The sequence below is a fragment of the Sapajus apella genome, unplaced genomic scaffold (genome assembly GCF_009761245.1).
Source record: "Sapajus apella isolate SASKATOON/1434 unplaced genomic scaffold, GSC_monkey_1.0 scaffold17, whole genome shotgun sequence".
In the NCBI taxonomy this organism is placed as follows: Eukaryota; Metazoa; Chordata; class Mammalia; order Primates; family Cebidae; genus Sapajus; species Sapajus apella.
This window is the reverse complement of record NW_022436957.1, coordinates 15,396,290-15,409,538: the sequence shown is the minus strand read 5'-3', so window position 1 is coordinate 15,409,538 and position 13,249 is coordinate 15,396,290. Positions and strand designations below refer to the sequence as shown.

The 13,249-nt window shown below is 40.7% G+C and overlaps 1 protein-coding gene across 10 annotated transcripts in view; it reads left to right on the top strand.

Annotated features, from left to right (window-relative positions):
- SH3KBP1 (SH3 domain containing kinase binding protein 1) overlaps window positions 1-13,249 on the top strand; it is a 374,021-nt gene that overhangs the window by 207,278 nt on the left and 153,494 nt on the right. For all 10 annotated transcript variants that reach the window (XM_032286049.1, XM_032286045.1, XM_032286048.1 and 7 more), the window contains one exon: window positions 2,981-3,186. In XM_032286049.1, coding sequence (XP_032141940.1) covers window positions 2,981-3,186 — 206 coding nt within the window. The remainder of the gene's footprint in view (window positions 1-2,980; window positions 3,187-13,249) is intronic.

Below are 13,249 nucleotides of genomic sequence, written 5' to 3'. Positions count from 1 at the left end.
AAAGTTGAAGGGAAGGAGATGAATGAGATGCCCTTAGAATGGTTCTTGCCACATAGTAAGCTCTACCCATGTAAGTGTTAAATTAAAAATCGATAAAAATGGCTCATGGATCTCAACTGATCAATGCTGGAAGATTGGGTACATTCCAGAAAAGTGGACAGTTAAAGGACTATCAGAACAAAATTGAGGAGGCTTTGTTCTTTTTTTCCCACCTTGGAAGAGAGCATCCACGTTAGTTTCCATATACACGTATGCATACATACATATATGCATGGATATGATGAGAGAGAAGGTTCCGACATGAACACCAGAGCCATGCTTCACAAACTGGGGTCAAATTTATTTTTCTTGCCACTCCGCCATGGGAAGATGCATGGCCCTACTACATATGACCTCACTACACATGCAGTGTGCCACCTGTGCCTCAATTTGGGAGTTTGACAGCACCTAGATTGCTCTGTGCCCTGTTCATTTAGATGACTCCACCACCAGCCATATGTCTGGAAGTTATACCAGTGCACACGGTTAAAACACTAAAGCATTGCTCCAGACACACATACTTTCTGCACTTCTCTCACCATTGCCTACCTGTAATGAGCCCTTCATGAATTTGCCCCCATCCACAGTCCACACTCTGGGCTGTATCACCCAAGAGTGTCACCTGACATTCCGGACATGACATTGGGACATTTTATGGGATAACATGTATGATGGGCATGAGTTGCTAAAAGTTGGAGCACCAAATGAACATGAAAATGAAAAGTCACCTTTCTTTTCTTCTAAAGGGAAGGAAGTAGATTTTGAATTATTTTACCAACACAGATAGTTAGATGTTTAATTTATACACTTAAAAGTGATAGAACCAGCCTGTCAGAATTCCTGGAAGAAAAATCTGTGTGTTTCCTTCCCGGGCCATGCTTGTATGGTTGAATGACTGTGCAGCCTCTCCCTATGTAACATAGAGTATTTCTTACAATGATTAGTATAAACTTATTAAGATGAGCCCGGCAGACAGCAAATCCCAAAAACCAGAAGCTCAGTGAAATGAGGATGGCATTAGCTGAAAATATTACAGTTCTAACTAATGATGAATGATAGAAGAACCTTTCAAATTCTCCGCTTTGAAGAACTAAAATACACTTGCCCTAATCTGTTTGCCCTGCTGCCTTCTGGTGGTGATGGGGGCAGTGTGCTGAGGAAGCGGGGTGGTGATGGTTTCCTTCCACTAATTGTTTCTTTATTTCACCCTCAAATGGCTCTTTCCAAGACAGAAAGGAATATACAAGCCATTTATCACATAGAATCCATATGCAAAATGAGAACATGTTAAGGGGGAAATGACACAATATTTAGACTCCAAAATTATACTCCAGCAGGGATATTTGCAAAAACAATGAACAGATAAACCATGAATGGATAGCTAATTGGGGGAGGGTTCTTGATGTTTACACACTCTAATCCTGTCCTATGAATTGCGGCTGACCCCATTGTTATGGGCTGTTTCTCATTCAGTCCTGTGTTCTTGCTCACAAATGCTGGTTTTCAGTTAATTAAAATGTACACCAGGGATCTTCCTCCTCCCCCACTCTTTTGGCTTAAAAATACCATTTTATGGAAGACAGCAGCAACAACAAACAAAACCATTGTTTTAAGGATTTGATTTTGAAACGTGTTAGCAGTTTATAATGACGTTTCTACGTTTTGTCTGTTTTCATTTAACAGTTTCTTCCTGCACTGAGACTTCCTTATTTGAATGACTTCAACATTTTATGAGAGTTTATGTGAGCAAGTATTTGGTGTATCATTCTTATGGACTAGGAGGCCACCTTACCTGTAGGAAGATAATGCACAATTGGCTAATAGAGAACATTTGATGGCATATTTTCATTTCAAGGGCATGGTTATGATCAGGAGATGTAGTAAATGTTCAGGAGCTATTCTACACATCTAGAGGCTTTCAGAGATGGGTTAATGACAGAGTTTAGTATTCCATAAAATATTCTTTGAATCCTCCCCTTTGATGGCATAATTGATATACTGACCATCAAGAAAGAAAGTACACCCAGAAATTAACTAGATACAAATAGGCTCTTCCTTTTAGGAACACGATTGTGGGCAGAGCCTGGGGGAAAAAGAATCTGGGGCGGTAAGTGTCCATGTTGTCTTGCTGATAACTATTTTATGACTCTAAACACATGCCGCAAAAGGTCCAGGGAAGAGTGTCATGTCCCCAATGTTCTTCTTGGAAAGGAATTCAGCTTTGGGAAAACTGGTGTTTAAGAGAGAGAAGAAGGGCTATAGGTTTGGGGGATGCTGGCCTCTGGGAGGGCAGCTTCCTTTCCGTCTTTAACAAATGATCATCTTGCTGGTGAAACCGTCTTAATGTCAAGTTTGGTTTAATGCTTTCCTAGAGAAACATGTCTGCATGCGTTTATTCCTTGTGAAGCCATCCAAAAAGATTTAATTCTTTGGCAGTTATGATTTTGTGTGGTTTCTTTAATTGCTAATTTGTTTAAATGGCTTTTAGCTTTACAGCTTCCCTTTAGGAAATGTTACTTTCATTGCTAATTGCTAATTGACATGAGTCATAGAGATTGGAGGTACAGTATGTGGTACTGACTGGGTGGGGAGGCGACGAGGTGGATGGGAAGGGTTATTATTGCACAGGCTCTGGCAAAACAAATTCGGATCGAAACCAGGCTCCCAGCTAAAGAGGGGTGAAATTTCACATGTACAAAGATACTTGCTTAGAATTGGATTTTCTGAAAAGTTGTTTTGATTCACTTCTTAAAAGTTAGGGATAGGGAGATCAAACAAAACTCAGAGCCAGTCAAACTACTCAACACACTGAATACAAAAGCCTAGTGCAAGTTATCCTGTGCCCAGTAACACTTAGAGAGATGGTTCCTGGCTGGTTGTGAAGTTCTTCAGGGCTCTGACTGATTTCTGAGCTCTCTCTCACCATCCCCACTCTTGACAGGTTTAAGGGAAACCACAGGCTCCGAGAGTGATGGGGGTGACTCAAGCAGCACCAAGTCTGAAGGTGCCAACGGGACAGTGGCAACTGCAGCAATCCAGCCTAAGAAAGTTAAAGGAGTGGGCTTTGGAGACATTTTCAAAGACAAGCCAATCAAACTAAGACCAAGATCAATTGAAGTAGAAAATGACTTTCTGCCGGTGGAAAAGGTATGTTCGACAGTTTTTGTTTGATTTCAACATAATGTGGAATATCCAAAAGTATGTCATGGGGTTTGGTTCAGGAAGCTTCCAGTTTCTCTTTTAGGGTTTCCATGTCCTCATGTACTAGCTGTTTGTCCTGTCTCCTTTTTCACCTCTCCCTCTATGTGGGAACAACTTCCCTCAAATGGCTCATGCTCTAGTTTGCTGCTTCCTTTCTTACTGATCTCTCTAGGGAATGCTTCTCAGGATGACTTTTGAAATAGACCAGCACTTCTCTATCTGCTTTCCAGAAAAAACCCTCATTCCTGGACTCATCTAAGTGTATGACCTTCACACTTTTCAGACACTGGACAATCCCTCTCCTCTTCCTCTACATTTCTCTAGTGCTTTGTGCTTGGGTGTGCTGACTGTGAAGGAATTGTGCACCTTTTCTCTAAGAGTAAGGTGGAGGCAATTTCAGACTGTTGAAAGGAATTCTCCTGTGTGAATGATGGAGATGGCTTGTGCCGTGACTCCCTGAGTTGTTTCGTTCAGGAAGCTGGCTGTTTCCTTCCGCCTCTGGTTATAGGCTAGTGAGAGGCAGGCGCCATATTGCTGCTAAGTACGCGGTTACCACAGCAACACACCCAGAGCCCTGGAGCTTGTGGCTGCGGATGACGTGTACTGTGGTATACTTCTAAGCATTGTAGCCTTGCTTAGGAGTTGATAAATACCGTGGAATTTTCCAAATTATAATAAGCTACACTAGTGCTATGCTGAAGGAATGTTTGTTAATTTGATTTAGTGCTGAAATTTTTGCTTTGACAAGTTTGTGCCAGCAGGTTTGGGGGATGAGGTATTGGCAACCTCTCTAATGCAGGTTTATGGGTGGGTCTTAAGTGTTTTTTTGGGGGGTGGAGTAACATTTTAAAGATTGCATCATCTTCTGCAGCTGTAGGACTTCCCACCCCTCCACTGGCCCTCAGCAACCTTGCCCAGTGTCATCATGCATTAGAAACAGAACCTGAAAAGGAAACTTTTCAAACACTGAATCCCTCCAGAGATGAGTCAGGCAGAAAGGACAGATACCTAGAAATTAAAAACTGTTTCATTTAAACTCTTTTGTTTTTCAATGTTGAAGTTTCTTTGAGCCAGCATTGTTCCTTTCAGCAATCAATGTATGATATTGTTTTTAAGATCTGAAAACTATCTAGTGTCCCAGCTCGTGAGCTCACTCTGTTTCACATGGTCACATTCAGATTCCTGTAAACGTTTACCAAAGAGCAAGTCCCCATCTTGGAAAGGAACAATGGGTGTAGTTTTTCTTCATTTTATTCAAGTGATTGAAGTGAACATGACCATTGACTCAGTCAGCAAACAGTTCATTCCTTTTGTTTGTTTTATGATTCTTGGCCTTTTTTTTCTTCCTGTAGGAGGACTGTGTGTGTGTGTGTGTGTGTGTGTTTCTCTTATTATTGCTATTAATATTTGTTTTAGCCGCCAATAATAAATTGAGTTACTGTCGATAGCAATGTCAGTGTCAAATATAATACTTTCAGGTTTTTATCTCAGCACATTTCTTTCCTGAACCTCAGAGCTGTATGTCCAACTGCCTGCTTACCTCAATATCTCCACTTGAAGATCTTAAATTCATATCCGTTTGCCCAAACCTGAACTCATCATCCCCCTCCAACAACTCTACTCACAGTTTTTTCATCTCAGTTGAAGGCAGCGCCATCCCCCACTCCTGTTGCTCAGAACAGAAACCCTTGGGTTATCACTCTTTCTCTCAGCTCTGCCTCCTAAATATGTCCACCATCCACCTATGTCTCATCGCCTCCAGTGCCCCTTAATAGGGCTTTCTGCCTCTCCCCTTCCTCCTACAGTTTAGTTTCATGAGCGAAGCCAAGGAGAACGTTTGAAAACCCAAGTCACATCATGCTACTCATCTGCTCACACCCCTGCCATTGCTTTCCTGAGAACAAAAGTGGGACCCAGCCCTCCTTACTGCTGGGACTTCCTTCCACACTGCTCCCCCTTCACTTCCTTTGTTCTGGGTCCTTGCTCTTCCTCAGACATACCATGTACACTCCTACAGGGAGCATTTGCTGCAATGGTCTCCTCAGCCTGGGCACTCTGCATCTACCTGCCCACTTGGCTGCCTCGTTTTCCACCCTGCCATCTTAGCTGAAACCTCACCCCGTCCCCCTTCCAGGCACTACGTATTTTGTTGTCTATGGCACATCCATCTTTTAACAGATTTATTTTTGTTATATCTATCACTTATTTTGTTTACTAATCTACTGTATGTGCTTAGAACAGTGCATGGCACATTATAGGTGCTCAATAAATATTGTTGAATGAATAATATTAAAATCTATATTAATGCTGCACTTTAAAGATTACAGACATCTCTAGAATGAGAATATTGGGTAAGATAATATAGCACTTGTGTAGTTGAAAATACATCAGTTGTGTAGCTCACTGTACCTCTGTGAAGCAGAGAGTTGATTTATTGCATTGGTATTAGTGCCATGAAGTGTTAACCTCATCAGATATATATATATGTGTGTGCGCATGTGTGTTTAACATCCCTAATCCAATATCCACAATGCTACAAAATCAAAACTTACTGAGCCCCAACATGATTCTCAAAGTAAATTTTCACTGGAGCATTTTGGATTTCGCATTTTTGGATTAGGAATGCTCAACCTGGATGTATTCTGCTGATGTTCCAAAATTCAAAAAGAAAAAAACCTGAAATCCCAAACACTTCTGGTCCCAAGCATTTCGGGGGATATTTGATGTGTGTGTGTGTGTGTGTGTGTGTGTGTGTGTGTGTATGCGCATGTGTGTGCGTGCACGCGCACACACACATGCGCATACACACACACACACACACACACACACATTTGTGCATGCATTCTGATTCCTGATTTGTCTGCAGAATGAAACCATGTGCTGGAAGCTCCCTAAACCCATTTCTCATGTGGGGCCACTGGGGAAAACATAAACTTCTCAGCCTGCTTTACTGGGTGTGGACAATTTTCACAACATCTAAGAGGATTTGAAACTATCTCCACCCCGTGTTGTTGGCGTCACAGATAGTTGCATAGATTTTGGATCCATCATGTTATTGTACAACCTGGCACAACAGCCGATAAGTGTGATACAGTTTTATTAGCATGCAAAACCTGGTTTTCATCACTTTTGAGATGGTTTTGTGTCCAAGATTTATGTTTAAGGAAGAAAGCTTCCTTTGAGAATTGAGCTTGCTGTTTTGATTTTTAGAAGCACGAATTGTATTTTGTGTGATAGCATTCGGTAGGTGAGGCCCAAGCAGGTCTCCTGCTCAGGCTGGGACAGTTGACCTGAAATGTCTGGCTTGGTAACTTGGATGAGAGAAAAAGGGAATCTGACAATTATTAACAGCTGTGAGCATCATATTATACTTTTCGTTCAAGACTGTGAAGTTTTTTTTTGTTTTTTGAAACAGAGTCTTGATCTGTTGCCTAGGCTAGAGTGCAGTGGCACAATCTTGGCTCATGGCAACCTGTGTCTCCCAAGTTCAAGTGATTCTCATGCCTCAGTCTCCTAAGTAGCTGGGATTACAGGCGCACACCACCACAGCCAGCTAATATTTTTTGTATTTTTAGTAGAGATGGGGTTTCACAATGTTGACCAGGGGGGTCTTGAACTCCTGACCTCAAGTGATCTGCCCACCTTGGTCTCCCAAAGTGCTGGGATTACAGGTTTGAGCCACTATGTGTGGCAAAGTTTGTGAGGTATTGAGATCTACTTTTCTGAGCCAGTGGATAATCTTGTGCTTATCTTATATTTTAATCTATATTACCCTACCCAGAGTTAATGATTAGATTATATACCAGGAGAGATATTGCTTAACATCCCTTCACCAACTGTGAATAGATAGATAGTTCATGTAGGTATTCTTGCTTCTCTTATTAAGCTATAAGGAAGGATTCCATTTATGAATCTTTTAAATACCACCAAGTGGATATGTCTCCGAATGATTTGTTTAATGTACCGTTTAGCTGAAATATTTACAGCTGAGATGATTTAACGTCTGGGACTTGGTTCCTGTAGTCCAGGAGACGAAAGAGTGGGGCATAGAGGAGACACTGATCATGAATTGGTATTTGTTGAAACTGGATGGTGTATACACTATTTTTGTGTCTGTTAGAAATTTCCCTTGATAAAAGGTTAAAAAGGGAAAAAAAAGAACCTTGGAGAAACATGTCCCATTTAAACTAAGCTCAGATGTAAATATGTTCTGTATCAAAATATGGCTAAAGAGGAACCGAATTAAACCTTAGAAAATTATAGGGCCATAGTACCATTGTCCTAGCTGATTGACCTTGACAAAGTCAGCCTCAGCTGGCCCATCTGTAAAATGGGAATACTTTTTTTTTAACCTATCCTCCCTCACAAAACTTAAAAAAAAAAGTACCTGAAAATACTTTCTAAATTATAAATATGACTCATTTCAGCTAGCGTGTATTGAATGCTCACTAAGTATACTCAGTACTGAGGATACAGTGGTAAAGGAGACCAGGTCACTGCCCTTGGGAAGCTACAGAAAAGTAAATAAGCAATAATAATAGAGTATAGGAAATGCCATAGTCAGGCTGAGAACACACTGTTGTACTGTAGAAGCCCTCAGGCATGGCAGGAAGTGGTGAGTTGTTACGGAGGCTGGAAGGTGTGTTTTTGTTCATGTGTGTGTGTACCAGCTTCCTACAGGAAGTGATATTTAGGCTGAAAACCATGGGTCCAATTGGCATAGAGTTACTAAGGTGGGGAGAGTAACATCTCTAAATGCCTTGAACAGGGAAAGAGATACCACAGATGATGTATAGAGGCTCCAGCAGGAGGTGGGGAAAAAAGCAGGGCCTAGATCATGAAGAATCTTGTGAGACTTGTTAAGGAGTTGGACTTGACCTGGAGAGCAATGGGAAACTATCAAAGTGTTCTAAGCAAGAGAGTGACATGATCAGATAGATGGTTTAGGAAAAGAATTCCAACTGCAGTGTGAGGAGTGGATTACAGAAGACAGGGTGACTAAAATTTAGAAGAGAAGTAACAGAAACATGTTGGCTTTCCTGATAAATAGCCCCCCACTCCAAATCTAGGTTCTAAACCAGTTAATTAATTAGATGAGTGAGTGAATGAATAATCAAAATATTAATTTTGCTGTTTTTTTTTTCAGTATAGATATCCAGTTGATCTAGCACTGTTTATTGAAAAGATTATCCTTTCTGCACTGCATAGCCCTATCACCCTAGTCATAACCTAAGTGGCTATGTATAAATGGGCCTATTTCTGGACTCTGTTCTCTTGGTCTGTTTGCCCTTGTACCCATTCTGTGCTGCCTAGATACTTATTCCTCTTTAAGATTACCTAAGCTATTCATGGCCCTTTGCATTTTTATTTAAATTTTAGAATCAGTTTGTCAATCCCCCATCATTAAAAAAAAAACACCCTCCTGGGATTTTGATTGAACTTGCATTGAATCTATAGATACTTTTGATGACAATTGGTACCTTTCCAATTCGTGAACATGGTATATTCCTCTATTTGTATGGATCTTATTTTATTTTGTGAAATGTTCTCAAGCTTAACACATATGATTTGTGATCTCTCTGTATATATGTTATATTGGAATGTCATTACTGATGAAGGCAAAGTTGGAAGGTACAGATGAGGGTGAGAGACAAATGGGCCTGCCAGCTGATTCCCAGAATTAGACAGATTTGCCCACACAATCTCAGCAACATTGGACTAATTCAGGCCAATGCGAAATAGAAGGACCTGCCCCTTGAGGAACAGCAGAGAAAGCTAACTTCCAAGAGGAGGAAAGAGAAGAGCCAAGCTGAGCACGCCCAGTTTATTTTCTTAAAATCACCTGGGAGAGTTAAGTAATTTCACTCTCCCAGGGGAGAATGCATAAAGGGGCAGAGAATGGCAGGAGTTTCCAGTTGTGTCCAGAAAATGTCCATTTGGATTTCTTTTCATAGAAGGAAGCATCAAGGCAAGGGATGTTCAAACAGTTTGAACTATGGAGAGAAATGGATGGTTTGGGGAAATATTTTGAAGATAAAATCAAGTTTGACAGCATGTGGGGGATAAAGGAGAGGGAGGACTTAAAGATGGTGCCTTGGGCAACTGGCTTAAGCAGCTGAGTGGGTGGTAGTACTGTTTCCTGATTAGAAAACACTGGAGAAAGAAGATACTTGGGAAGGAAGGACATGGGTTAGACTAGCTGGATTTGGAAGTTCTTGTGAGCCTGTATCAAGTAGAGGCATCCAGCAGGCAGATGGATAAGTAAGTCTGGTGATTGGGAGAGAACTGTAAATGTAGGTTTCAGAGTCATCAGCCTAGAGATTGTATTGGAAGACTCTGAGCAAGAAGGCAGCCCAGACAGAATTGTAGTCTCATGAATATAGCTGGTACCTCTGTCTCCCAACTGTGGACCTGAGAAAGAATTTCCTTATCAGGCTATATTCTGGTGACCCAGCCTGGCCCTACTCTTTTTTTCTAAACTCCTTCCCTTTTTATGAGTCACTTAGATGATCACTTCTGACCAATCACTTAGGGAAAGGAGTGTCAGTTATTACACATGGATAGGTAAGTTACAGATACTCGAGTAAGTCTCAGGACCTAACCTGACATGGCTTTATATTGAATAATGCTGGCTTTTTGGTGCCAGCTCATTCCATGCCCTAGCCCTTTAGGCACTACCAGTCTTAGCCCATTTAATTATTGGAAAAACCAGTCGTTTTTGCCTTGCTGGAAAAGAAATGTCTAAACTTCATGGTTTACCAGGTTGGTTGTTTACTGGATTCCCTATGGAGAAATCTTCTTTCCCATGGTCTTCCTGTCTTAGGTGATTTCTATTAGTGACTTCTGACATCTCTCTCTTGAATTTTATCTATGCTTTCTAGAAGACGTTGTGTTTGTGACAGTCTCTTTTTCGACTCTTGTCATCTTGAATCTCATTTATAGAATTATAGTCACCCAAATTAATGCCTTTATGGTATCAACATTGTAGCTTTTACTTGTGACAGATAATTAGAATTAAAATTGTATATAAATGACAGTCACTAATCAAATTTTAAATTAGCCATATTACAGTAAGAGATTTTAAATATTTTCATGCATATCTCAGGTAGTCTTTTTTATGTTTCTAATTTTTGCAGGTAAATAATAGGTATGTGTATTTATGGGGTATATGAAATATTTTGATACAGGCATGCACTGGGAAATAAGCACTTTATGGAGAATAGGGTATCCATCCCCTCAAGCATTTTTCCTTTGAATTATAAACAATAAAATTATACACTTTAAGTTATTTTAAATTGTACAATTAAGTTATTATTGACTGTAGTAACCCAGTTGTGCTACCAAACAGTAGGTCTTATTCATTCATTCTGGGTTTTTTTGTACCCGTTAATCATCCCCACCTCCCACCCAGCCCCCACCCAGGTAGTCTTTTTATCCATTCTAATAAAAACTTATTAAGCTGTATACTCATATGAAATTAAAATGTGACAATAAAGTGATAATCTTAGTTCCTTAAAAATGAGAGATCTATGTCCTAATCCTTTGAAGACTAGAAATAAGCTCTGGAGACCTCCAAAAGCTAATGAGATATACTCTTTGACTAATTAAATACAAGAATCAAAACCTTGTTGTGATTATCTGAGACCTAGAGTATTGACTGTCCCTCATTTTGGTTGAAAAATAAGATTGTGTCTCTTGAGTTCTTGGAAAACCTGTGGTTCTAAATGACAGATGGTGTTAAGATGCCCACTGGTTCCTTGGGTTGAATGAAGTGTTTGAGATTTTCAGACTTTTTGGCTTCTCTCTCCCCAGAGTGTCTCTATTTTGTTTTCTGATCTGGAAAAAATAAGGAAGGAAGAGGGGAGTTAGTAGGGAAAGGGAAACAGAAACAGTGAACCACTATTACAGGATTATTCATTACCATGTTGGGTGCTGCTTTCTGTTTTATGTATGTTTAACATGAACTTTCTAAAACATTCAGCCTAGTGTAGTTTCTAAGAAATATTTAGTTGCAGCCAGACTGTCACCAAGAATCATATTCCCAGAAGGTTTTCAAATTGTATTTTTAAGAGTATAGTGGGCCGGGCGTGGTGGCTCAAGCCTGTAATCCCAGCACTTTGGGAGGCGAGGTGGGTGGATCACGAGGTCAAGAGATCAAGACCATCCTGGTCAACATGGTGAAACCCCCGACTCTACTAAAAATACAAAAAAATTAGCTGGGCATGGTGGCACGTGCCTGTAATCTCAGCTACTCAGGAGGCTGAGGCAGGAGAATTGCCTGAACCCAGGAGGCGGAGGTTGCGGTGAGCTGAGATCGGGCCATTGCACTCCAGCCTGGGTAACAAGAGCGAAACTCTGTCTCAAAAAAAAAAAAAAAAAAAAGAGTATAGTGGTTGGCTGGGCACGGTGGCTCACACCTGTAATCCCAGCACTTTGGGAGGCCAAGGCGGGCAGATCACAAGGACAGGAGATTGAGACCATCCTGGCTAATACGGTGAAACCCCGTCTTTACTAAAAATACTAGAAATCCGGATGTGGTGGCACATGCCTGTAGTCCCAGCTACTCAGGAGGCTGAGGCAGGAGAATTGCTTGAACCTGGCAGGCGGACGGAGGTTGCAGTGAGCCAAGATCACACCACCGCAGTCTAGCCTGGGCAACTCCATCTAAAAAAAAAAAAAAAGTATAGTGGACATGGAGGACAGGTAGCCCAGGTTCACATCTCAGCTCTGCCTCTTCCTGGGACAAGCTACTTAACCACTTAGTGCTTTTCATTCCTCATCTGTAAAATTTGAGTAACAAGAGACTCTATCACAAAGGGTTGTTGTAAGGATTAAGCAATATGTAATGGTTAGAGAAGTGCCTGGCACATAATAATCACTTGATTACCGTTATTATTATTATTGTTTTTATTGTTATTAGAGTAGAAAGAGTGCCTATAAATGACAGCACATTTTCCAAGGTTATTTCTTTAATTTTTTTTTTTTTTTTTTTTTTTTGAGGTAGGGCCTTGCTCTGTCACCCAGGCTGGAGTGCAGTGGCGTGATCTCGGCTCACTGTAACCTCTGCCTCCCGGGTTCAAGTGATTCTCCTGCCTCAACCTCCCAAATAGCTGGGATTATAGGTGTGTGCCACCATACCCAGCTAATTTTTATATTTTTAGTAGATACCAGGTTTCACTATGTTGGCCAGGCTGGTCTTAAACTCCTGATCTCAGGTGATCCACCTGCCTTGGCCTCCCAAAGTGCTTCGATTATAGGCATGAGCCACTGTGCCTGGCCTCTTTAATTTTTTGTTACGGAAAATTTCGAACTCCAAAAAGTAGAATTGAATTTTGCTACATCCGTGTTAGCTGTTTGTTTCACATCACCAAGTCTTAAATGTCAGCCACTAGAAAGTAAGTGCCATAATTTGGGACCTTGTGTGTGTTAGTCACCATTATATTTACAATTCATGAAAATAGTTGTTAAACGATAGGTGGCCCTCAGTAAATATTTGTGGATGGGATGAATGAAGATAATGTTTTTTGCTAATCCAATTCTATTTGGGATCTGCTTGTGGTCTAGCTAAGATTCACTCTTCCACTTGTTTATTAATTCACCCACTTACTCATTCATTCACTGAAACTTTATTGAATGCCTTTTATGGATCAGCAGTGTGAAGCTTTATTGAATGCCTTTTGTGGATCAGCAGTGATAGCTCTGGGATTTATATGTAAATGAACTAAGGGGTAGCAATCCATTGGGAAAGGAATTGGCTAAATGGCATGTCTAGATGTATTTGCATAGTAAGTGCAGTTTTTGGTTTTTTTTTTACCTGACAGATTATTTATTTGGGGTGAAGTGGTCTGATGTGGTTAGTTGGAATGGAATTAACACCTCCTGCCCCAAGTCACACCTTGAATCAGCTGTCATATACAGGCTTCTCATTTAATGCTTTGGATTGTCCCTGTATTAGAGAGAAGGGGGTATGTATAAAAGTCATTATAATGTAAGGGGAAAGAGTAGCAGA